Genomic DNA, 27095 nt, shown 5'->3' with positions numbered 1-27095 from the left:
GTTGTGACTTGGAAGTTCCATGGGCCTGAAGACCTTTGCTAGTCACATTTTCTGAATATCCATGATACTAATATTTTATTATTAAAAATTGATGGTCATTATGCTGTTAAACATTATGTAATATTGCATCAAAATTTGAAAAAAACCTATTTTGGGCACTGCTCCCATGATGACCATTTAAGAAAAACCATGTCACTTACTGTTCTCAAACAGTACAGTAAATATGTACAGATGTGTCTGTACATATTGCCATCACCTGCGTCTGTCGTCGCCGTTGTCGCCGGTGCCGATGCCGTGCACTTTCATTGTAAACATGATAAGTGGAAGGCAGTTTTACTTTTTGGCTGTATATTTACAGAGCTGATGAATATTCATAAAACGCAGGTCAAGTTAAAAAATCAGCATGATCGGGCCATTATTGTAGAAGTTATGCTGTTTTTTCACTTTTCAGCATATATGCAACACTGTAAACACATTTTAAGGAAAACCGATAGGCCTGTTGTCATGAAAATCACAGGAGTAATTGATCTTACTATAACACAGGTCAAGTTCGAAAATCGGCATGTTCCACGGGCTTGAAGACCCATGCTAGTAACATTTTCTGAAAATCCATGATATGTGTATTTAATTATTAAAAATTAACGGTCATTTTGCTGTTAACCATTATGTAATATTGCATCAGAATAGAAGAAAACACAATTTTGGGTGCTGCTGCTAAGATGACCATTATGGGAAAACCATGTTACTTATGATTGTCAAACTTTCAAAAAAGAAATACAGGACTAAAATGCAGAGTAATTGATCTTACTAAAACGCAGGTCAAGTTCAAAAATCGGCATGATCGGGCCACTATTTTAGTAGTTATGCTTTTTTTTTTTCACTTTTCAGCATATATGCAACACTGTAAACACAATATAAGAAAAACAGATAGGCCAATTGTCATTAAACTCACAGGAGTGGTCATTCCTGCTAAATCGCAGGTTGAGTTCAAAAATCAGCATAATCGGGCCATTATTTTAAAGAAATGCCGTTTTTATGTACAGACACAGATGTATTTTACCTGTTGAGCATAATTAAAATTTGATGTTGAATTTGCAGTTTAACATAATGTACTTTTGCATCAGAATTGACAGTAGCCTTTTTTTGTTATTTCCTGCTTTTTGTCTGTACATTTGACAGCTTTGCTGCCTTGTTTAAACAAAAAATAAATGAAAGCATCTAATATACAAAACAAATTCGCTGAAAATAGGAGTTGGCATTGGAAACTCGCTAGCGACAAGGGTCTCGAGCATCAGCACTATGTATTTTAATGTATCCCTCTTATTCGGGGGAGTAAAAACCCTTCATGAGGCTTGTGACCAATAACAATAGTTATAATTGTAAAATTTATGATCACGATCTTGTACGATTGGCGCAATTTTTCTTTTTACACTACGTTTGACCAAGGAATTAAAGAAAGGTAAGTAATGCATGTCATATCAAACTCCAAGAGGAAGACAGAAACCTTGATAGGGAGCCCCCCCCCCCCCCCTTCTCAACTCCCGGAACAGACCTCGGACAGTAGAGAGGACGCCGTTACAATATTCCCTGATAGAGAGAGAGAGAGGAAGAGAGAGAGAACGAGAGAGAGAAATCACTGGCCTGCATAACTCTTGGTGGGTTGACCTTTTAAACCGGAATTTACTTTCTATTTAAAAATAGTAAATAGTTTCAAAATGAAATAGATCCAGCATGCTTGTAACACGCATCCTTACAGGTGTGGCCGTTTATGTTTACGGACAGTATCTTTTCTAGCAAGGATCAACAGGATTCTCGATTTGGACGAAAACAACAAAACTTACCAAAGCAGGTTGTTTTGAGAAGGATAAATATAAAACCTTGTCTGCGTAGGAGGTAAACCAGATACAAAATTAATTTTAGCGTTTCCGGCTATGAGTACTTGGGTATCCGCATTTGATTTTAATGGGCTTACGCGTTGTCCAAAAATATTTTTTTACAACAGATATTTGCCGTGGCCATTCAAATTAAAAGACAAATATGTTTGAGACATGCACAGTTTGCTGCAGCCAGTCGCTTTCTTATTATGTTTTTTTCACTTCAACCCATATGAGGCGGATGATTGGCACGTCCTGAATCCTCCAAGAAGATTGCTACTGCGCCTCTGATAATTTTCCGAAATGCCGCATATCGCCGTTAACCTTTTTTAAAAACTCTTTCTGCATGAATATTTCCCAGTCTAATAACTAACACAGTAAGGTATCACAAAAATACCCTCCCGAGAACATACAACATTTAAACTTGATTCTGAAAAAGGAAAAAATATATTTTGATATCAAGTAAACTTAACCAGAATTCCTTCGTCCAGTTTTGTATAGCTAGAAGGGTCTGAAGTATAGAGTACATGTAGATATGATCCAAGCAAGAGAAATATCCTGACAAGATTTCGAACCAGCAGTCACAATTTAGAGAAAAGAAACAGTTCCAATCCATCATGGATGATTACTCTCTTCACTGTTCATTACCAATTTGTATAATTTTTAGAGTTGTTCAACTGATACGGTTTATGTATGTATGTATGTATGTATGTTTATATGTATGTATTATTACTGTAATAATAATTATTAAATTTATTCACTGTGCTTTTTCACCAGATCAATTTAGCGTAAAAAAGAATAAAAGTCCATGTAACATGTCTTAATTAAGTCAAAAATTGAATCTAGGGTCGAGGAACGACTGAGAAGTAGGATATTCGTTTTAATTTGGTTGTGGAAGCCTTCCTTCGCACCTTGCTTAGTGTTTATCAGTCTTTTAGTGTATTTTTTCTGCGTAGTGTGTTTAGTTTAGGTATCCAGAGAACTAGCGTTTAACTTTTCATGATCACCCATCTAATTGCCAATGACAGTCACTTTTGAACCGCTTCTTTGTCGGCCCCTCAGTCGTCGTGACTTAAGTAAATCATTACACCTTTTTTAGGATGATGTCGACCACACGCTTTCCAAAAATAAAATCAGCTCTTTCTTCGGTGTCAAAGGTTCTGATCCTTTCGACAAAGATACGTCAGTCTGCGGTAAACGCACCTCGACATATTTTGTACGCTGCTAATGCCGTCGAGGTGCGTTTTGCTATACGTCAACAAAAGAAAACAACAAGTTCCGACGTGTACCTGATACGAAGATTGTCTGACACCCAAGGGTACTATGATAACATATTATTAACCTGTCCGTCTGTAGAATTTTCATGTTTTGAAGTGACTATTGAAAACAGTTGTCTTTATATAACTAATGCTCTTTTAATTACTTTTCATGCTATACCAGTCGTAAAATTTTACTCCTATGATTCCATAATATGTATAATAAGATAGGAGAAGCCCATCTTTAGTCTCGTTAATCTCGATTGCAGTAAAAACCCGTACTATGAAATCGCGTACAAACAATCCATTAACTCTCTGACAACGTCAACAAAGTGTCAAATCCATGCAGTGACCACCATTTTACAGCTTTTGACGACGATTTACGACCGTAGTTTGCAAGTAAATGCCATGCAGGGGGAGGCATTCGCAGCTGAAAACAATAGCGTCGCTGAGCGGCAAAATTCCAAGCAATGTACCTCTTTTAGTATTCACTTATAAAGTATATATGTGTGTTATATATCAATAAATCAATCAATAAATCTCAGAGCCATATGCGGCCCTTGGACGGGTACTTTTCTAGTGCTACATATATGTGACAAATTATTATGTGTTTCTCGTCCATATTAAGTTTTTAGATCACAGGTATTATCAAAGCAAGTAAAGATCGATAAAAATCATCAATAAAAACAACGTATAAAAATTTTGTTCATTCATGTACGTCCGTAAATAGTGAAATAGATAAACGCCTCAAAATTTGTCAATACCATGGACATTTTCCACTAGACGACGCGAAGGTCATTGACCTGTTTACATGGACATAAAAATCAACTGGACGTCAACTTGGCATGATAATAATGATTATTATACTAATTTCACCTATGCGTGAGAGGAGACGTTACCCTAGGCTGGGGCTGGACGCATGAGATGCGGATGCTGTCCGGACAGCATGCTATCGTAAACAAAAATTGACCATAGGTGTGACTGTGTGGGCTTCGTGAAAAGTATAAAAGGCGCTGCTTCTCGGCATTATAAACATAACTCAGCAAGAGACACAGAGACAACAGACAGAGAGAGAGAGAAATAGATAAGGCATACAGAAATATAAGAAGGTGTTATAATGGGAAAAGTTATATTTTTATTTGCTGTTTTGGCGGTAGTTTTCGCGCCATCTTACAGTCGCGAGGTGGTACCATCAGGCCTCTATCCAGGTAGGCAGTATGAAATCGTTAGAATTTAACGTGGTGTTTTATACTTGTACTTTCTTTGATAAATCTGTCCAGACCTCAGAAGCAGATTATTATTATTAATATTATCATTATTATAGATATGTTTTCGAAGAACACAATCGTTTAACTGGGGCTTAAATTCTAATCCATCTGAAAATTAACTTTTTTCCTTTAAAAAGAACAAACTGTTCCTTAGATCTGTGCTCAATAATTTTATTTATTTATTTATTAAATTTTATTAAGTTAATTTTTTGTCTAACAATGTTTGTTACCATAAGCCATAGACAGAGTACTCCTCATTTTCCATCTCCTGTTTCTAAGAGCTTCAATACAACAAGCGATGGGCGATAACGGATATATTTTCCTGACATTTGAACTGTGGACAAAACAGAACAGAATGAAATTGATTAATGACTCTGTGCAATATAGAATGCTTGTAAGTTTTTTCCCCTTGGTTTCAGCTTATGTCAGTAACGGTGTTCAAATACTGGTGTTGCAAATAGAAGCCGACCAAGTAGCATACAATGTCTCCCTCGAGCAGTTTCAAGTAGTAAACGCTTCTTGTAATAAAGTAGTAGAAACGAAGACACAACTTTGTGTTGACTGCGTTAAAGCGAAGTGCGAAGCACGGTAAGTAGACAGTAACAGAATGTTCATGACAATATACTGTTTATTACGATTTTATGGAAGAAAAAAATCAAAAAATAATTCTTGGAGTGTAGTTCTTTTAGCTACATTTATGCTTGAGAGGTGGTGAACTGGCATAATAATTTTTTTTCCTTTACGATGTTGTCCGCTTTACTTAACCCGGGTTTTCGTTCTATTACAGCGCAGAGGATGTCTGCTCACCAACGGGCTTTAATAAGTTTTTGTACGATTCAAAAGTTTTCTTCGAGAGCGGTCTTCCCAACTTCTTCACTTCATCACTTCCAAATTTCGTAGTAGGAGACGCTAAACAACCTTTTGTTTACCTTGGAACAGAAACTGACAAATTCTTCACTGATGGCGGTGTAAGTATCTCATTAGAATGGTAGACATCAGAAGCGGAGATTTTGGCAGCCTATCATATCAGAAAAAGCAACATGATATTCTGCACTACTTTATTCTCCTTATGTAAAGGGAATAAATCTACTATTTTGCTCTCCTGTGGACACAATGAAAATCCAATTAACGGGTATCGCAACTGGCAAATGACTTTTTAATCCCAAATTCGTAGTGATATGTCACCAAATCACTATTATGATGCCATTATAAATCATGATTTTGTAATGTTTTGGGCAGTGACAATATTTAATTTAATTATATTTTTATTTAACCAACAAATAACTGAGCACAATTGAATTGAATTTCTCAAACATGACATAGTTCATTGCCAAAGTCATTATATAATTCAAAATAGAAATTACCCACATATATTTCATTACCTTAATTATTCTTTAGTTTCAGATAGGACTGCATGAAACTGGTGACTTCTTCAAAAATATCGGATCAGGCTTTGAGAATATTGGGAATATTAATTTTGGAAACTTAATGAGTAGCATTGGGAGCAGTTTGGGGAACTTATTTGGGAAGCTTGATTTTGGTTTAGGCAAAAGTGAGTTTTTTAAAATTATTCTTTTACCAATTGAACGAGTAATATCTTAAAAGTAAAAAGTGGTGTTGTTGGTTAATAATAATAATAATGGCATCTTCCATATTTCCAATAAATTTTTGATTAACGTTTTTTAAGTAACATATATCAATGCAAAGTTCCTATGTTAAAAATTAATAGAATAATTATTTACAATATCAATTATAATCAGCGGCACTGTTCTCCCCAACATACATGTACATGGGAGAATGACTGTAATCTGACAATAACTATTTTGAGCAATTTTGAGAGTAGGGGTCTGTCTTTCTATATTATAGGGCGACGTCGAGACTTGTACGAGATTCTCACCAATGCACACAGAATCCGTCGTTCAGGAGAACCGACCTGCAACGCTCTTCAGAGTAATGCCTCCGCCGCGTGCTCTTATTACATCACTCAGTGCCCTGATTGCGACATCGTGAAAACCAGAGGTAACATGGAACAACTGTTCTTAGTAACAAAAAAAAAAAAAAAAAAAAAAAAAAAAAAATCGTGGAAAAAACACTTAATAATTAAAACAATGGCAGAAAATAGACAAGAAGAAGAGGAAATCACTAAAAAAAGAAAAATTTAGGGAAAAGGGACAACATTAGCAAGGAGACGTTGGAATTATTTCATTCAAAATAATTCGTGTCTGCCACGGACAATCGCTGCCCAAAACAGGATAATTAAGAATTTCTGACTGTCAGGAGAATAGTTATAATTCGAGAAATATAAATACCACCAAGAACATGCTTGGTTTTATATACATAGGCACGAAAATTAGGAATAGTTTTTTTAAACCTCGTATATATGTAGTATAGCATGGTATATAGAGCAATACTGTATATGTAGATATTTGACTTATTTCAGACTGCGATGGATACGAAGTCGCCCTCAAAGACGTGCTTCAGGCCTTGAGTAACTTGAGATGGCTCTCACTGTACAAAGAAGACAAGTACGAAATTCATGAGGTGAGATAAATATTTACACTGCCAAAATAGTTTTTTACCCTCCCCTCCTCTCTTTTCGACTGTCTGTCCTAACATGCTTCGCGGAAAAGGTAGTCTTTTGGCCATTCCATACCGTTTCGAGACTGTACAAACGTGCTGTATATTCCTCGCATAGTTTGTAAATTGTCTGTCTTGCACCTGTTGTCAAACTAACCTGCATGTATGTAAAACATACATATATATATGCATCATAGTTTGTAATTTTTCGTTTCTTATGCTTATTTTTAAAGTAGCCTAAATACATGTAAAGGGTATCTAACTCGATACTTACTGGTAAGATAAAAAGCAATGTATTTCGCATCTCCGTTGGAAACTTTGTCAAATCATTATCTATGTGACCACATATTCCCTTATGCTGCTTACCAAATTCAGATCAAACTCTCAAATAAAGTATCAAGTATTTCCTCTTGAAATGTGAAGGAAGACGCGTACTTAACATTACCGGGATCATTTAGAGCTCAATTATTTGATTTAAAGTGGTATGAAATATCGGGCTCCAGTGCAGGGACGAGTCGAGCAATGATCCGAGAGTAAGAGAAGTTATTCCAGGGCATTGTCGATTGTTGAAAAAATCCCCGGATAAGATGCTTTAAATTTTTTTTTTCAACATTTTTGAAAACCATTGTTACTTGTACTGTTTATCATTATTTTGTCTCATTGACTAAGAATACACGTTTCTAAATTTGGAGGGAAGGGGTGCGAGACGATGTTCCCAGTCGATTAAAGGCACTATAAACGGTATTATACCCGCCAAAATTTTCCTTTGCACGAATTATTGCTGGACCTGTCTCTGCACTTGAATTCGATGTTTTGTTCCTTTAAATTAAATGATTTAGTTCTGCATGACCCGTGAACTACTTAAAAACGTTAAATCGCCAGGTAGATTTTATTTAATAGTTTTATAGTTTTTACGGTCTAAATTGGGAGCTTTGCAGGATATGTAGACAAAATATACACAGAAAATATCACTTTGGCAATTTTTTATACTTTTAGCTGTCCTTGCAGAACCTTGGATGACACAATTTCATAATTTTTATCATTTTATTTTAGATTTCCTACGGCCAGGCAGTGTCCTACGGTCAACCTATACCCATTGCCAGGGTCAAGGCTAATCTTTTTGGCAATCTCATCACGTACGAGGTGGAGAATATGAATATGTTTGACTTAAAAGGGACCGGTGTAGCCATTGCTGAGGGAGCCATCGCCGCCCTTAAAGCCGAGGCCGCTAAGAATGCCGCTTAGGCCTCCTTATTCCCAAAAGTTCATAGGAGCTTGTACCAAAGTACCAATGATATTTAGAAAATATTGACTCTATAATCCTGATATATACCTGATTTCTATTTACTATCTGTAAACTACCGTGCTTTCATAAATGCAAACATTTTGAGATTTCCCAAGTAAAAAGTCTGGAAACGTGGACTTTTTTGAGCCACCGATTTCCTTTTTCTTATTAATACACATTTGTTTGGAAATTTTAGCTACTATGTAATTTCAAGTGCATTTAGTTTAGTGAGATGCCGTGCTGCATTCGAATATTTGAACTTTTGAAAGTGAAATTCACGCAGGGCGCAACAACTGACCTAACAAAACAATCCTATGCTTAATAAAATTACATATGTGCATCAAACTGGTCTTGAACAGTGTTTTTTTTTAATTATCATTGAAGCATCTTCAAAGCCTAGAGTCAGCCTCAATGAAATTGTAACAACCTGTGCCATTAAAGTAAATGACTGAAACGTCCTTTTTCAAAAGGCGTTTCCTAGTAAAAAACCCTCGTGCAAAATCATTAAATTTTTAATTTGGCAGAGAAACAAACCCAAAGAAAAGTACGTGCCACATTAGCCAATAGCATGAATGCAACCAACGATCCCAATACCTACAATGTCTATAGCATGCGTGGGGCGTAGCATAGCAGTTACCCTGCACCATGGCTAAAGACTGCATTTTCTCTGGAAACTCACAGATATGAATTTAGCAATGGGCGCACCATTAACCAAAGTTGATCCACGGACTAACAGATCCACAGATCAAATATGGCCGACCCACTTGAAAGCTTACCGTGTAATTACCGTGGGGAATCTATTCAGTACCCATAAGGGGTTAATTCGTCAAACTTTCGAGTTGGTAGGCCATATTTGATCCGCATCCGCGGATTAAGTTGTTTTGATGTTGCATTCAGAACAGGTGATATGCGGACTAAATATGGCTGATCCCACTTAAAAGCAAACTCGCCTAATCACCTGATGATCACCCCTCCTCCACTCGCAACATTAAACGGATTAAATCTCGGTTCTGAGGTTTAATTGCAAGGCCCCAGCAGGAATGGCGCGTGTTGAGGCGGGGAGACCGTCAGAGGATAAGTCGGCATTAATTTTAAGTGGCTCGGCCATATTTGATCCGTGGATCTTTTAGTCCACAGATCAAATTGTTCTGAGTGCGCCCTAATTCTTTACACTTGTACTGTGCCCAGCAAGGCTTTATGTTTGGATTTGTCATCCTAAATTTGTCATCCCTTTGCTCATCCCAAATCAGATCAATAAGGGATACCTCCTTGACCATAAAAACAAAAACAATGATGGGGAGCTGATCAAGATTAGGCCGGTGGAGAATGGTGAAAACCAGAATAAAAAAATCAGACACCAGAGCTGATGACCTGCAAATACAGAACTTATATAACGATACCATAACGCTTATATAACCAATAAACGTTACGGTAACGTTCAAAGCATTCTGTAAAATGGGAAAGTGATGTGCAATAGATAGGTTTGGCAAAATTTCATGAAATATGCCCTTAAAAGAAATGATTTACAAAAATGTATTCATACGTAGCCAAATGAGGCGCTCTGCAGTTAATATAATCTACACTCTCTTATCAAATGAATGTCAACCTATACGCATTGTGTGAAATGATACAGAAAATCAAGCCATAAACCGATGTTTTTATTCAACTTATAGAAGTACTTTTCACAAACTTTTACTGTGCAACCAATAAATAAGCTTACCATAGTAAAAAAATCAAACTCATATTTTAGTATTTTGTACAGTATCTTCTGGATTGAAGAACACGCCTGACGCGTGTGCTCGTCCTAAAAAAGTTCTGTATCGTTTGTGGAGTGATGTCGTTGCACAAACGTGTGCAAGGATAGTATGAGTTTTACGAACGAAAAGTGCAGCTGAATTTTGAATAGACTGAACTTTTTCAATTTGATAGTTGGTTTTTCAAACAAGAGGCCATTTCAATATTCCAAACAAGAGGCGTAGACTCCGACTTTTTGAAGGCCTCAGGTATTCTTCTCTAATCCTAAAGTATGACGTTCTTTTCATAATTCAAAAACTCTACTAAGAATCAAATTTGAGCAACTTATAGTCTAAAACTACTTGGTAAAAACTGAAGAGTTTGTTTGCTTTTTCTCATCTAAGTTGCATGTTACAATGATATCCTGTGTGCTGTAAAATCAGAATGAACAACAAATGAAATCGTCATTCTCGTTTTAACGTAGGTCGATCTAATCTATGTGAATGGGGTGTAACATACACCCCATTTCCATAGATTAGATCGACCTACTTTAGATCGACCTAACTCCCTGGGGGTTCACGCTAAATAGCTGTCAGCCGGGCGGACACGAAAGTTAATTACCCCCTTAAAGCTTGTAGTAGGCGGGACGGACATTTAAGTCGGATTATCTGAAAATAATCTGGTGAGACTCCCCGCGGGGATAGATCGATCTAAAATCTATGGGAATAGAGCCATAATGTCAAGATGGCACAAATATGCACACCGATCTAAAAGAGAGAGAGAGAGAGAGAGAGAGAGAGAGAGAGAGAGAGAGAGAGATCAGTGACCCCTCGTAAGTTGACCCGTTTAACCGGACTTTATTTTCTATTTACAACAGTCCTCTATATACTAATATGAAAACGATCCAACATGCATGTAATACGCCTCCATACAGGTCCGGTCTTAACATATTTACATACATTATCACTTTAAAAAAAGACCAACATAATCCTCGATATTGATAAAAAAAAAAAAAAAAAAAAACACAAAAAGCCTTTTGTTTTGATAAAGTTAAAAGTAAAACCCTGTCTACGTAAGAGGTGAACCAAATGCAGAATATTTCCGGTTATGAGGGTGGTAGTGGGCTTACGCGCTGGCCCAAAATATACTATGCAGTAGCCCTGTCCTGTCCCAGTATAGTATCTCATGTCGTGCCCATTCAAATTAAACACATGATGGGTTTGCGACATGTATCACAGTTTGCTGCAGTCTGCCGTTTTCTGCCGGAATACTGAACTTAACAGATTTGATTGCACTTTTGAAGATTTTCAGGGCCGGGTCCAGGATTATTTGAAGGGGGTCCTTTTTTTTTTAGGAATGACAGGCCTCGGATTGGTATTTAAGAGGGCGAACGGTGCCACGGTGAACGGTTTGCTACGGTGTAGAACTATAATTAAGCTAGTCAAAATTTTAATATCATGATAGGAGTATTGGTGTGATTTTATTTTCAGAAATCCCTAAACCCGCCCCTGCTTAGGCTGCAGTGTTTTGCCCTTACTTCGGTCTCGGCCTCATTGTGACGGCTAGCACAAAATTCATGCGTTTTACTGGTTGTGCTTATGCACGGCAGGAAAGGTCTCAAAAATGTTAACTTTCGACCAGTTTGCCCTCCCACAAAAAAGAAAAAAGGGGGGGGGGAGGGATAAGTTGAAAAAAATCACCAAGAGAAAAAGCTTAACTTTTAGTGTCATTTGCGGTATGAAACATTAATATACTGCACGTAGAATATCTTAAAACTGCAAAAAGCATGCCAGGTAATCTATTACATTATAATATGCGCCTTCGGACAAAAAATCATAGAATATGCTAATGCTAGATGAGGCAAAGCAAAGATGCATGCTGATGATGCTGAATTAATTTTGTTTTTACTTAAAAACAAAATAAGATAAATTAGATTAAAAAAGTATGCTTTCAAGTAAATATTCTTCGATCAAATATTAATTCTTATACGGCGTAGCATTCATTATATATATATATATATATATATATATATATATATATATATATATATATATATATATATATATATACTTATTCCACTATTAGTTTATTAATTTCCACACGTTATCGAAACTTGGAGTTTTTTAAATACTTGTATGAAGTACTAACAATAGATCATAGATTAAAGCTCGAAAGATTGTTAACGCATTGCATTTTTCAATTTTAATTGGCAGTTTTAATCGTGCAGTTTATCTAAAAACAACGGTTTTCACGCACCCTCTTGTCAATATACAGCGACGGGCTACTTATTGCCCCGGCCCTCTATAAAGAAGATACAAACCCGGTACTTTTTAATTTTACCTGGCCAATAACACCATTATCTCGGCATTTTTTCTCTCTGTAGCTCACGAAAAAATGACAAGGTTAATTTTATTTTTTTACATGAGTATGATTAAAGTAATATGTTCAGTTCGTATATGAAGTTCCGATTTCGTACGAGCACCAAAGAAAGAATTATGGAGCAACAAACATCGGCAACAACGTTATTTCATGAATAGTCATTTTACATCATATCCAGAAAAAGAATGACAACTGATTTTAAGAACAATTAAAAACGCACGTGAAAGAACCCGTGTCTATTAACGTTGTTAAATTTCAGTCTCTCGGTTGAAATAAAGAACCGGACGTTTTTTTTTTAAGAAAGAAAATTAAATGCCCCCTACCTCCAGAATGTTACGACATGTATTGTTATTGACAAGTATGAATCAAACAGGCTAATTCAACTTTGATGGAAGCTGTCAAGCGCACACGACAATGAATGACAGTTTTTTTCTCTACTTCTATGTTTTTAACAAACGTCAAACAAAATTACTACACTCTTCTCTCCGAACATGTAAAACTCCAATATCCTTTGATTGACAAGATGCCAATCAAATTCATTAGTTTTGATAGTTCCTGTCAAGTTACAACAGCTTGATTGGCAGGTTATATAAACAAACGTCAATTACACTCATTACACAGTGGATCACTATAGTCGTCGAACACGTTTAGTTCAAGCTTCCTACATCCTTTGATTGACAAGGTGCCAATCAAATTCAGTTAGTTTTGATAGTTGCTGTCAAATAATAACAGCTTGATTGGCAGGTTATATAAACAAACGTCAGTCATCGAGCACTGTAATTCTTCTCGGTGTGAAACAGTGAGTACGCCGAAAGAGAGCGCTAAAAACTGAAGTTACTTGCAAAATATTTCAAGAGAATATATACGCCGTGTTTCCAAAACAAGTTTTCTTTCTGAATCCTTCAGCGTGTCTAATACGAACTACTTTTTACAAACTATTTTGTAAAAAGAAGAATTTAGCTAAAGAAACCAATTTCAGAACAGATTCAAGAAAAGAAATATGACATTTGACGGTTATCCTGGAGGCAGCGTCAAAATTAGTACAACTATTTACAGGTACCCCTGTATGTGCGCGGAAGAAGAAAGAATAAATGTATTTGCATTATGTGTGGAATATTGGCAGATTCTCTTATTGTCAAAATCTCCTTTATGCATAATAAATAAATAAATAAATAAATAAATAAATAAATAAAACGATACTTATTCATTATCATTAAAGGTGACATTCGTGTTGTGGTTGAGGTAAGTGGTTTAATTTTTTCTTGGTTAAATGTTAGCAAGGACCTTTGATAATAAGTGGATGGGAAACAAAGATATGACTGTAAACAAAAACATTACTATCCTATTTAACAAACAAACCGCTACTTCGCTCTTGGATAAAATATCGCTCGTGGATAAAATAGTTCAAAACGCCATCACAGTGCCGTTGTTTGTGCGACTTCAGCTGCTGGGGTTAGGTGAAGGGGCGAGTAGCGGATCCAGGATTATTAGAAGGGGAGGGGGTCCGGAACGATCTGCCTCGGATACAAAGCCGACCATCGCCCCCTTGGTGTGGGATTTGGGGCCTGCTCAATGGCCCCGACAAAAATGGTGTTTTGGAGAGCAAACAGTGCCCTTTGGTACGGTTTAGAACTATGATTTAGGTAGTCAAAACTCTAATTTCAAGATGGGAATATTGGTGTAATATATTTTTAAGGGGGGGGGGGGGGTCAGGCCGTTGATGTAAGATGTCGCAAGAAAATCTCAAGTTGAGAACATATAAAACATTTCAACGTTAACTTAAATCTGAGAGAGAGAAAATCCTTGCCATGACATACTCAGCAAAAATCTTTTTACCTGTACTTGTAACAAAATTGGACGAAAGTTGTTACCATAACAGTTTAGTGTAAAAAAAAAAGAAGTAAGGTCCACATACATTATTCAAAAGCTTAAATAAGGGCCACGGAACGATTGAGAAGCAAGATCTTCTTTTTATTTAAGTTACAGAAGCTTTCCTTGCGCCTTGAGTTGAGTTAATCAAATTTTAAGTTGTTTTCCCTGCTAAGTGCATTCAGCATCCGGGGAACTTTACATAATCGCCCACTCTTGTTAGGTCGATCACGGCCACCTTTGAACCATTTTATGTTGGCACTTCATTCGTCGTGACTTGAGTACAATTTTTAGACAATGTCGACCACACGCTTTCCAAAAATAAACATCAACTCTGTCTTTGGTGTCAAAGCTTCTGATCCTTTCGACAAAGAGACGTCAGTCTGCGGTAAACGCACCTCCATATTTTGCACGCTGCTTATGCCGTCCAGGTGCGTTCTTACGCATAAATGATACCAAGATTGTCAGACACCCAAGGGCACTATGAAAGCCTATTATTAACCTGTCTGTGTATACAATTTTAAACTGAATTATGAAGAAAAAATAACATTTATGTAAGTTGTGTGCTTTTAACAACTTTTTATGCTGTCAGTTGTTAAAAGTGGGACAAGAATTACTTGATCCAATAAAAAAAGGTCTGGTGATAATTTTCCACCGATATGTTGGCACAAAAAACTCGCTGTCAACCCTACATGACAATGATGGTTATCTACTAATTTCACCTATGCGTGTAAAAAGAAGTTACCCTAGGCAAGGACGGGACACATGAAATCCGGAAAGCACGAAATTCGGGGTCGTAAACAAAACTCGACCGTAAGGTGCCGTCTGTGCGTAGGTGTGACTAAACATCTTGAAACGTATAAAAAGCGCTACTTCTCTGCATTATAAACATAACTCGGCAAGAGACACAGAGACAGATACAACCCAACGGTGAACGAAACAACAGAGAGAGAGAGAGAGAGAAATAGATAAGGCATACAGAAATATAAAAAGGTGTTATAATGGGAAAAGTTATATTTTTATTTGCTTTTTTGGCGGTAGCTTTCGCGCCATCTTACAGTCGCGAGGTGGTACCATCAGGCCTCTATCCAGGTAGGCAGTATGAAATCGTTAGAATTTAACGTGGTGTTTTATACTTGTACTTTCTTTGATAAATCTGCCCAGGCCTCAGAAGCAGATTATTATCATTATTATTATTATTATATATATATTTGAAAAGCGTTAACTTTTTAGAATAGGTCATAACTATGTCTTGCAATTCTAATCAATCTGCAGTGTTTGGTATTTCGTCTTTTTCTATTTTATTTAATTAATTGATTTGTTTACTTATCTTGCCTACCAAAGTGTTGTATCCATAGAACCACGGACTATTGTACTCATTCTCGCGTAACGTATCTCCTGCGTCAACACAATAAGCGATGAACAATAAGCGATGTGCATTGCCGTAAACAGAATAAATTTTATAAATGACACGATGCAATGGACATGTTTTTGCTTTCGACCTTCTTTTCTTGACATTTGAACTGTGGACAAAACAGAACAGAATGAAATTGATAAATGACTCTATGCAATATAGAATGCTTGTAAGTTTTTTTCCCCTTGGTTTCAGCCTATGTCAGTAACGGAGTTCAAATATTGGTGTTGCAAATAGAAGCCGACCAAGTAGCATACAATGTCTCCCTCGAGAGGTTTAAAGTCGTAAACGCTTCTTGTAATAAAGTAGTAGAAACGAAGACACAACTCTGTGTTGACTGCGTTAAAGAGAAGTGCGAAGCACGGTAAGTAACAAAGACTGCATCAAAATTTTCATGTCAATGTACTATTAATGACAAGTTTTATTACAAGGAAAATGGGAGAAAATGATGGAAAAAAGAGAGTCCTCGGAGAGTAACTACATTTGCGTTTGAAAAGTGGTGGACAACTCTTGTAATAAAATCTTTTTCCTTTAAGATAATGTTCGGTTTACTTCAGCCTTGTTTTTCTTGATATTACAGCGCGCAGGATGTCTGCTCACCAACGGGCTTCAACAAGTTTTTGTACGATTCGAAAGTTTTCTTTGAAAGTGGTCTTCCCAACTTCTTCACTTCATCTCTTCCAAATTTCGTAGTGGGAGACGCTAAACGTCCTTTTGTTTATCTTGGAACAGAAACTGACAAATTCTTCACAAATGGCGGTGTAAGTATCCTACTAGCATGGCAGATATCAGTAAAGGAGAATTTGGCAGCCTATCATAAAAAATAAATAATATATATATTTATCTTTTATTTTATATGATTTTTATTCAATCAGTAGAGAACTGAGCACAATTGAACTGAATTATGCAACCATGATATGTTTTATTGCCAAAGTCGTTATCTAATTTAAGATGAAAATTACCAAAAATATATTATTACCTCAATTATTCTTTAGTTTCAGACGGGACTGCATGCAACTGGCGACTTCTTCAAAAATATCGGATCAGGCCTTGCGAATATAAAGAATATTGATTTTGGAAACTTAATGAGTAACATTGGAAGCAGTTTGGGGAACTTGTTTGGGAAGCTTGATTTTGGTTTAGGCAAAAGTGAGTTTTACTTATTGTTTAATCAAATGAACTAGTAATGTAAAACATACTTGTAATGGAAAATGAAATAGTGGTGTTGTTGGTTAATAATGATAATGGCATCTTCCATATTTTCATTGGAATTTTGATTTACGTTTCTTAAAGTGACGTATATCAGTGCAAAGATACTATGTTAAAGGAATAATAGAATAATTATTTACAATAATAATTTTAATCAAGTAATGGCAGCGGTACTGTTCTCCCCAACAGACATGGGAAACTGACGGTGAACTGACAATAACTATTTTGAGAGTGGGGGCCTGCCTTTCTATATTCTAGGGCGACGTCGAGACTTGTACGAGATTCTCACCAATGCACACAGAGTCCGTCGTTCCGGACAACCGACCTGCAACGCTCTTCAGAGTAATGCCTCCGCCGCGTGCTCTTATTACATCCCTGAATGCCCCGATTGCGACATCGTGAAAACCAGAGGTAACATGGAACAAATGTTCTTAAAAAAGAAAAAACGTTTCGTGAAAAAAAACCCAATTAATAATTAAAACATGGTTTTATGGAAGAAAATAGACAAGAAGGGGAAATCATTATAAAAAGAAAAGTTCAGGGAAAAGGGGGCAGCACTTATATAATGATGTTGGAATTATTTGATTTAAAATAATTCGTGTCTGCCACGAACAATCGCTGTTCAAAACAGAATAATGAAGAATCTCTGACTGTCAGCAAAGTTAAATTCAAGAAATGTACATACATGTACCATCCAGACTGCATTTCTCGACCTCGTACACATATAGTATAGTATAGTATAGTATATAGAGCAATGTAGATATCTGACTTATTTCAGACTGCGATGGATACGAAGTCGCCCTAAAAGACGTGCTTCAGGCCTTGAGTGACTTGAGGTGGCTCTCACTGTACAAAGAAAACAAGTATGAAATTTATGAGGTGAGATAAATATGTATTCTGCCAAAATAAAAATTTTGACCTCCCCCTCCTTTCTCGACTCTCTCCTAATATGCTTTGCGGAAAAGGTAGTCTTTTGGCCATTCCGTTCCTTTTTAGCCGGTACGCAAACGGTGTACTCGAGCTCCTCGCATAGTTTGTAATTTGTCTGTCTTGCGCTTATTGTCAAACTAACCTCCAAAATGTAAAACATGCATATATATGTAGCATAGTTTGTAAATTTTCGTTTCTTATGCTTATTTTTATCTTGCCTGCATACACGTAAAGGGCATCTAACTGGATACTTACTGGTTTGATAAAAGACGATGCATTTCGCATAACTAACGCGAATTAATCAGTGGCGGATTTATGGGGGGGGGGAGGTCAGGGGTTCTAACCCTCCCCTTTCGATTTCTGAAAAAAAAAAAATTACACGAATGGCCCCCTCTTGAAATAAGAATTTTGACTAGTTGAATCATAGTTCTAAATCGTAGCAAATGGTAACGTTCGCCCTTTAAAATACCAAAATTTTTGACAGCCAATTCCCCCCTCCCCTTGGCCTGAATCCCACGCCAAAGGGAGGGGGGGGGGCGAGTTGGCTGTCATTCCTAAAAATCGGACCCCCCTTCAAATAATCCTGGATCCGTCTCTGTTTATTATACCATTTGGGTTGGAAACTGTGTCAAAAGTATTATTTATTTGACCACATATTCCTCCCAGCTACTTTCCAAATTCGGATAAAACTTCAAATAAAAATAAGAAAAACTCCTTTCTGAGATGTTACGAGCTCAATTATTTAATTAAAAGTGGTATGAGATATGGGGTCCAAGTGCAGGGAGGGATTGAGAAATAATCCAAAAGTAAGAGAAGTTATTCCAGGGCATGTTCGATTTGGCGGGAAAATTCCACGATAGGGTACTATAAGTTTTTTTTCCCTACATTGTTGAAAATCATTGTTCCTTGGTCTTGTTATCATAAATCTGTCTCATTGATTGAGAATGTACGTTTCTAAAATTTGGAGGGAAGGGGTGATCGAGAGATGATGTAGGCCTAAGCCTACACCGTTCATTCAAAGGCACTATAAATGGAATTTTACCCCCCCCCCTCCAATTTATTTTCACAAATCATTGCTTGACTCATCTCTGCACTTGAATTCGATACTTATTTAATGATTTAGTTCTGCATGGCCAGCTTATCTTTTAAAACGCCATGCCCTCCTGTACATTTTAGAAGGAACGATCAACGCCAGATACTTTTATTTGAGGAGTTTTATGGTAGCTTTGCAGGATATGTAGACAAAGTATACACAGAAAATATCGCTTTGGCAATTTTTTAAACGTGTGCAATATATGCTTGTAACTGTCCTTGCAGAACTTTGGATGGTTCAATTTCATAATTTTCGTCAATCTCTTTCAGATTTCCTACGGCCAGGCAGTGCCCTACGGTCAACCTATACCTATTGCCAGTGTCAAGGCTAATCTTTTTGGCAATGTCGTCATCTACGATGTGGAGAATATGAATATGTTTGACTTAAGTGGGACCGGAATAGCCATTGCTGAGGGAGCCATCGCCGCCCTTAAAGCCGAGGCCGCTAAGAATACCGCTTAGGCCTCCTTATTCCCAAAATTTCCATTGGAGCTTGTCCCAATGTGCTTGTACCAAAATATTGACTTTACATTCCATATATACTTTACAATATACTTTATATATGTGGTTGTCTATTTACTATCGGTTAACTATCGTGCTTTCATGAATGCAAACAAGCTACTCTTATCCAAGTGTAAGTCTGGAAACGTACGTGGTCGTTTTAGAGCCACCGATTTCCTTTTCTTATTTTTACACGTTTTTGACATTTCCATGTTATATAGTTTCGACTGCATTTAGTTTTTTTATAAGTGAGATTCCGTTTTTTATCCGAATATTTGAATTTGGCGGAATTGGAGCAAAATAAAACCATCGCATGCTTAATAAAATACATTAATGCATCAAAGTAGCCTTGAATAGTTTTTTAAAGAAACATCTTCAAAGCCTAGAGTCAGACTCAATGAAGCTGTAACAACCCCTGTCATTCAAATAAATGACTTAAAATAACGTGTGATCCAGGATTTTTGAAGGGGGGTCCGAGGATGCGAAACCGACCCTTCCCCCCGCCCCCTTTTTGGTATTTTAGAGGCGAACGGTGCCATTTGTTACGGTTTAGAACTACGATTCAGCTAGTCAAAATTCTCTTTTCAAGAGGGGACCATTGGTGTGATTTTTTTTTCAGAAATTGGATGAGGGATCAGGACCCCCCTGACCCCACCCCCCAAATCCGCCATTGCTAAAAGACTAATGCAATGTCAAAATGGGAACTCCTTTCTAAAGAACCTCTCACAGCTGAAGAGTGGAAAATCTTGAATAACATTCCTTTCCAATGTACTTTAGATACTAAACTGCGCTGGTTTCAATTTAGAGTATCAAAAAGAATTTTAGCTACAAATAATTTTTTACGAAAAATTGGGATAAAATACAAAAATACAAGACTGGATCCATTTAAAGACTGGACTTGTATTACAATTAACAGCATCTGATATACATGTAATTCTAGGAATTCCAAATTTGAAATGCAATGCGCTCAACAGTTTGCTGATCATAACAAAATTTATTATATATAAATTTAAAATGAAAAACATTACCCCGAACATAGAAAATATTAAAATAGAATGGAGACAGGCCTAATCGCAGAGAGAAATATAAGTCTGAGAAACATGACAATAGATAAATTTAATGAAAAATGGAAAAGCTGCAGCCTCTCTTCCTGGACTGATATCTTCTATCTGCGTATGTTCCCCTGCCGATATTTGATAGTAAAACACATATTTGTTTTTATCTGTATTAGATCATATTACGTATTAAGTATTATAAAGTATTTTACTATTAGGTTATCAATATATCGTTGTTGACATATATTTTAAATGACACAGTACCTATATATATATATTGCAAATGACTGAGTGTCTCTTTGTGAGTGAGTGAGTGAGAGAGTGAGTGTAATTTTTATTTAGTTATTTACCAATTTTGTATTTTTTGTTGAGATCTGTACTTATTTGAGATAGGCCCCTATGCAATAAAAAAAAATCCGCCATTGCTAATGAGAACACTGTCAACATCTTTTCTGAGTAACAAATAGAGGGACATTGCATGTGTGTCAGTGACAAATACAGCGAAATGAAGTCACCTGTTTCTGTGACAAATAAAGTCACCATAAAATAATTTTTCTGCGACAAATAAAGTCAGTATTCAAAGATCTTCATTTACAATTTGCACCTGTTGGTTCAGTAAGATATAAAGGCACTATTCAAAACATTACCATTTGCAATGCATTTGTCTCAGAAAAAAAATAAGGTCACTTGCTTCTGTGACAATAAAGTCACTATTCAAATGTTTTCCTTGCCGGTACAATGCACCTGCTGGTTCAGTAATAAATTAATTAAGTCACTATTAGAATAAACGTGACAAATAAAGTCACTTGTTTCCTTACAAATGCAGTTCATTACTTTTTAATGTCTTTTTTATTCAAAACTTGCTGTTGTATATTCCAAATTAAAGTTTAAAAAAGAACTTAATTGCAATAAATTAAGGGTGTACAGAATTAAGATTCCACCTGTTATCTAAAATTCGCAGAGTTATCTGCGTGGCGCAGGCGCAGACGTATTAGACTGTGACCTTGACACCATTAGTTACGCTTTGGCTGTGCTAAACGCAGCGATAGAATATAATATAGTCACGTATATTTATACGTATGAGTTAAACACTTCAGTATAATCCAGGAAGATGGAGGTGAGCTGCACATCTGATAAAAAAGTTTAAGTTTAACAATTTATATAAGTTAGTTTAAATTAACGGGAACCGAACGATCGATGTCCCTAGAGCACGGATAACCGTAGCACGAAAATTCATGCGTTAGCACTCCCGGTTCTGATATGTACTGGCGGAGTTAGATCTCTTCGTTTATTAGCCTTAACACTTTTTAAAGTTCAGCTCTGCATGTCTCGTATGCTTGTATGATAATGGGCAGCTTTTTCATAAGATAATTCTCTCTCTCTCTCTCTCCATATATCCTAGAGTTCATCACAATAACTTTGAACAAAATTTTGGACAAAATTTACCTTTTGGGTACTTTTGTAGTATACCCCCCCACCCTGTAACTTTCTGTAACTTTCACTTTTCAAACAGTTTTTTACATTTTCTTGTTCATCTATGTCAAAGCTGTTGAAATAAAATGCTTTTGTAATTACCTGTGGACTTTTCATTAGTTTTAATCACGTTTAATCCAGCCCATTGAAATACAATGTTAGAATCTTCAATTTACACCCGCAGTCAATAACTTGTCGCGTTTTCGTTGGCTAACTCTAAGGTAATTTTATGTGGACAAGTAGCTCATAATAATTTCACAGAGGAAGTCCAAGTATACAATGTATCAATCTTATGTTCACATGAAATAAGTTAGAGTTAGCCAACGAAAACGCTGCAAGTTATTGACTGCAGATACATTGTAAATTTTCACATTGTATTTCAATGGGGTGGATTAAACGTGATTAAAACTAATAAAAAGACCACAGGTAATTACAAAAACATTTTATTTCAACAGCTTTGACATAGGTGAAAAAGACAAAGTAAAAAAATGTTTGAAAAATGAAAGTTTCAGGAAGTTACAGGGTGGGGGGGTATACTACAAAAGAATTTTACAGTGATTCAAACTGGAGTGCTAGTTTTAACTTTTACTAAAACTAAGGCAAGGACACAAATTCAGCATGTGCAATATTTTCACATCAAGTTACTGGTAGACTTGCAATTGCAATTTGTATTGAGAACTGCATTTCATAGTATTAACATAATATAGTAACTATAGCTTTATTACTGTAGAATTGTAATCATGATATATATATGTAATTTTTTTTTCTTTAGGTGGATAGCTGCAAAACTTATGTTTAAATTTCTGTTGTATTCAAAATGAAATGAATTTTGTTGTATTGTATTGTAGGCACTGTGGATAAAACTACAAGCAACAGGCATGATTCCAAAAGCAAGAAGCAGCCATAGTTTGACAGTGGTAGGTAAGAAGGCCTTTATGTTTGGTGGGGAGCATGAACCTCGAAAGCCAATTGATAACAAACTTCATGCCTACGATTTGGAGAAGAATGAGTGGTCAGAAGTGCATACGCATGGTGCCGCCCCCTGTCCACGAATTGCTTGTGCTACAGCTGCAGTGCAAGGGTGGTAAGCACATTTAAGCATATGCATATGATAAGCTGTCCCCGTCCCCTACCTTTCATGTCTTGTTTGAACAAGTAGATAAAATGAGGGATTCTGCATACTCTCCTTTGCTTATTTATTTATTTTGATAAGACTTGTCTCTCAGGGTCTGTGGTGCTTTCTACCAAATCTTGTGCTAGACTGAATCACCTTGAACTGAACATCCATTTATCTTCTTATTTTTCACTCTCACTATACAATACCTTTCATATACTGGATCTTCTCTCTTACTTGTGTTGTCACTGAAGAGTCTTGGGAGAGATAGAGTCACACTCTCAGATCTTGTTTTAAAATACAGAGATATATACTCCCCTACCAAAAGTCACCCTTACTGCATTTATGTGCATTCCTCCAAGATTACCATAGATTTAATTTTACTATCACATAACAACTATGTAACCAAGCATCGTGGAAATTGGAGATGTGAGTAGTAGAGCATTGACCTACCTAGTGTGATACCAAGCAGTTGACTTAGGAGGGTGAATGCAGGATCACTGGAAGGTAGGGTTGTTCCATGAGAACCATTCAGAGGATTAGACGACATCATAACCAAACTGGCACATGGGCAAGATTGGCAAAGGAAACCATGCCCAGAAAGAGAGAATGCTTGCACGCCTTCCTCGTAGAAAACATTTTGTGACATTAAGGAACTTTATTGCAAAGAAAAGGGCAAACCATGTTTCTGAATTCACTGCACGAAGCCATCTGCACAACTGATGTTATTTTGGCAAAGTTTCTGAGGAGGAGAGTGATCACTGCCAGGAACTGTCTACAATGAGTCAGATGGTGTACCAGAACTCTGGCATGGACACCAGCCAACAACTGAGCAATTATACTGCATATTCTCAGAAGAAAGCAGGTTCAGGGTTGTCAGAAATGACAGACATGTAAGAGTTTGGAGAACAGCTGGTGACAAGTATCTTCCCAATTTTCTACCTCCGGTCAACAGGACAGGACACAGCCCTCATGTCAAGCCATGGTATGGAATGCATTGGCTGCCCTGGTGTAGGTGAACAGGTAGAGGTCAGCTGGAACTTAAACGCAGAACATTGCATACAAGTACTGGAAAGGAACGTAAACTTGATAATACCAGTCCACATACAGGCACTGTAACAGTAGGCTGGTTATATGTGGACCAGATCCAGACCCCCCCAATGGCCAGCTCAATCCCTAGATCAGAACATCATTGAGAATGTGTGGGATAATATCCTTCAAAATGGGTTACTGGTTGATAAACCTACAAACAAAAATTTCTCATACTATCTAAGCTGCACGATTTGAGGAATCCCATCACTACACATATGTTACATAACTGTTTTAGTCTACGCACAGAGGTGTCATGTGCATCATCCAATCCAGAGGATACTGTACAAAATACTCAAGTGTGACTTTTATTTATTTTACTGTGCTTATTCATTGGTTGTACAATCAGTTATTTTTTTGAAAAAATCCTTTTGGAAGTTAAATAACACTGGTTTATGACATGATTTTCTGTATCACTTTACACATTAGGGGTGACACTTTTTGGGAGGGGAGTATACTGTGCAGCAAGGAGAATAATATTATCTGTATATATTTTGATTGTACCCATCCCATGGCTTTGACGAGAGTCATATTTGTGGGCGCTCACTTACACCCCACAGCTCTTACATTGTTGAGCAGGGGGAGTTGACTTTTGAAAACACTGGCATTTAAAAAATAATGGAGCTTCACTTTATCTGCATTAATCATTTCCTAGTAATAGGCATTTTGGGGGATATGTTTTTAAAGTTTAGCATGTGTAAATGATAATTTTTAGAGTTATGCTTTACAGTTTTAAGTTTAGTCTTAGTTTTCAACTTTGTATTGTGGGCCTTTGTCAGTATCAGTCAACTAAAGCAACATGTTGACTTCATCCAAGGTCTGTTATGGTAAATTTTTCTTTTCAGTGTACTGGTATTTGGTGGAAGGACTGGTATAACCATGGGTGAGGGGGCCCTGAATGACCTTCACAGCTTTGACCTAGAATCATCAACTTGGTCACAACTAAACACAAAATGCCCTCCTGCTCCACGCAGCTTTCACACGACTACTTCTGTTGGGACAAAATTTTTCGTCTTCGGTGGCTGTTCGGATAAAGGCAGACTGAATGACCTCCATTGCTACGACACCAAGTTAGGAGAGTGGGAAGAGATGCCATGCAGTGAGGCCATCTTGGGACGTGGAGGCTCTTGTATTACAGCCCTTGGTGGTGCCATCTATGTTACTGCAGGCTTCAGTGGGAAGGAGATGAATGACATGCATCGGTTTGATATTGCAACAAGAACATGGAGTCAGCTTTCCATGGCAAGGCCCATACCTCCACGCAGTGTTTTTGGCTGTGTACCAGTAGGCGAGCATCACTTGATTGCATTTGGGGGAGAAGTGGATCCATCGGACCAGGGACATGAAGGTGCGGGAGAGTTTTCCAATGAAACCTTTGTTTTCAATACCCAGAACCCCACAGAGGGTTGGACGAAGGTTTCAGTGAAAGGACAGGTGCCGCCCCCTAGGGGCTGGTTTGCTGCTGCTGGTTTACCCAATGGAATGCTGGTGTTTGGAGGGAATTCCCCTAGTAATGCCAGACTAGCTGATCTGTACAGACTTGAAATTGAGGGATTGGCATAGATCTGTTTCAGACAGACAAAATTGAATTTTTAGGAACCTGCGTCCCATATCTACTTTAGTGACATATCCCGTCTTTGTGCTTTTTCAGTGATAAACTGACCAGACAGTAAGCAGGACATAAAACTTGTCTCTCTTTCAACCAACCAAAAAGTATTATCCTAGAGTGCCGGAATAAACACAGGTTGTGCTGTTGCTTTGGCTTAATCAGGATTCTGATTAATGCTGCTTGTGCCATACACTTTGATTCCATTACCCATTGAATGTAAAGGCGAAGTATACCACATCACAAAGTTGCCTTCAATATAAACATATTATTATATAACATGTCTTTTTTGCATACCAAATTTAGTCAGCAAACTGTATATCATCTACGTGTTTGATTTGAATTGTAATTAATGGAACCGATTGACATTCCAGATTATGTATTATTCTTGAGGTTTTTGGGTAAAAAGAACCACAGAATGTATTGTTGGTTCCTTTAGTTTTAACATAAACAGTTTACTTGGTGCAAGTAATCATCACTGCATATTTTAATTTGCTTAATGCTATTTGTTCACTGGCTGGGGTAATTTTGCTAAGCTGTGCTGGTGTTGGCTTCACAGAAGAAGTTGAGATTGGAAGTTGGTCTTACCTGTGGCCCCAAGTTTGATCATCTTCTATTTCAAGATAAGCTGTTTTAAAATAACTGTAGTGATTAAGCAATCGTTCACGGTCCAAAACTTCTTTTCATTATATGAGGAGAGTGCAATACTATTGGGCCACGTTCGACTTTTATTGGGTCTTAGTAGACAAAAAGTTGTGGTCTCTTCTGACTTCAGTCATTGGGACTTTCTTAAAACTTTTCCCTAATGTATCAAGTGGAGGCAAAATGTGTGCTTCCCTTTGTAATTCCAGAAACTGAGCCGTGTGAGGTCCCAAATTATTGCTTTTTTTTCTGTTAATTTTCTAGCATATTTAGACAAAATGCTGTATGAGAAAGGGATTGCTTGAATTCTTAGGCATTTATGGCAAGCTTCAAGGCAGCCCATTAGTGTAAGAAATTGTTGGTTATTTCTTGTAGATCTAAATTGTTAATTTGAAACATACATTCAGAAGAATCACATTTTAATAAATTTATCAATTTTTAATCTAAATGACCTCGACTTATTTTTGGTTCGCAACACATTTAAATGTAATTCAATGAATTTAAGTAATTTTGCCTGAATTCATTGAGCTTTAAATTTTCCATTTCTCCTGAACAAATGTGAACAGCCAAATAAAATATAAATTATGTGCAAGTACACGATTTTTTAAAAATCAATACCAAGTCGTGGTTTAAAACTAGCATCAGTTTATATTTTCCTTGCAATGTTTAACTTCCTAACCTGTAACCTAGAGATTTTATCATTAAAAGCAACAACAGGGAAGACAAGC

General features: G+C 36.9%; 3 protein-coding genes across 3 annotated transcripts; all 3 read left to right on the top strand.

The window, feature by feature from the left end:
• The first annotated feature begins 4147 nt into the window (after positions 1 to 4147).
• LOC106154487 (uncharacterized) lies at positions 4148 to 8605 on the top strand. Its single transcript, XM_013528840.2, has 7 exons — positions 4148 to 4338; positions 4818 to 4986; positions 5186 to 5366; positions 5797 to 5950; positions 6265 to 6417; positions 6839 to 6939; positions 8029 to 8605. The coding sequence occupies exons 1-7, from the start codon at positions 4248 to 4250 to the stop codon at positions 8218 to 8220; spliced, it is 1041 nt and encodes a 346-aa protein (XP_013384294.2). The 5' UTR covers positions 4148 to 4247; the 3' UTR covers positions 8221 to 8605.
• A 6437-nt stretch (positions 8606 to 15042) lies between these two features.
• LOC106154486 (uncharacterized) lies at positions 15043 to 19731 on the top strand. Its single transcript, XM_013528839.2, has 7 exons — positions 15043 to 15334; positions 15852 to 16020; positions 16237 to 16417; positions 16652 to 16805; positions 17124 to 17276; positions 17644 to 17744; positions 19158 to 19731. Exons 1-7 carry the CDS (start codon positions 15244 to 15246, stop codon positions 19347 to 19349), a joined length of 1041 nt encoding a protein of 346 aa, XP_013384293.2. The 5' UTR covers positions 15043 to 15243; the 3' UTR covers positions 19350 to 19731.
• A 1663-nt stretch (positions 19732 to 21394) lies between these two features.
• On the top strand, positions 21395 to 26815 carry LOC106160233 (uncharacterized). Its single transcript, XM_013536770.3, has 3 exons — positions 21395 to 21560; positions 22765 to 23000; positions 24965 to 26815. The coding sequence occupies exons 1-3, from the start codon at positions 21555 to 21557 to the stop codon at positions 25680 to 25682; spliced, it is 960 nt and encodes a 319-aa protein (XP_013392224.2). The 5' UTR covers positions 21395 to 21554; the 3' UTR covers positions 25683 to 26815.
• The last annotated feature ends 280 nt before the right edge of the window (positions 26816 to 27095 follow it).

Source organism: Lingula anatina, chromosome 7, assembly GCF_051362555.1.
Source record: "Lingula anatina isolate TDL-2025a chromosome 7, LinAna3.0, whole genome shotgun sequence".
In the NCBI taxonomy this organism is placed as follows: Eukaryota; Metazoa; Brachiopoda; class Lingulata; order Lingulida; family Lingulidae; genus Lingula; species Lingula anatina.
The sequence above is the reverse complement of the archived record's forward strand: the minus strand, read 5'-3'. Positions and strand labels throughout refer to the sequence as shown.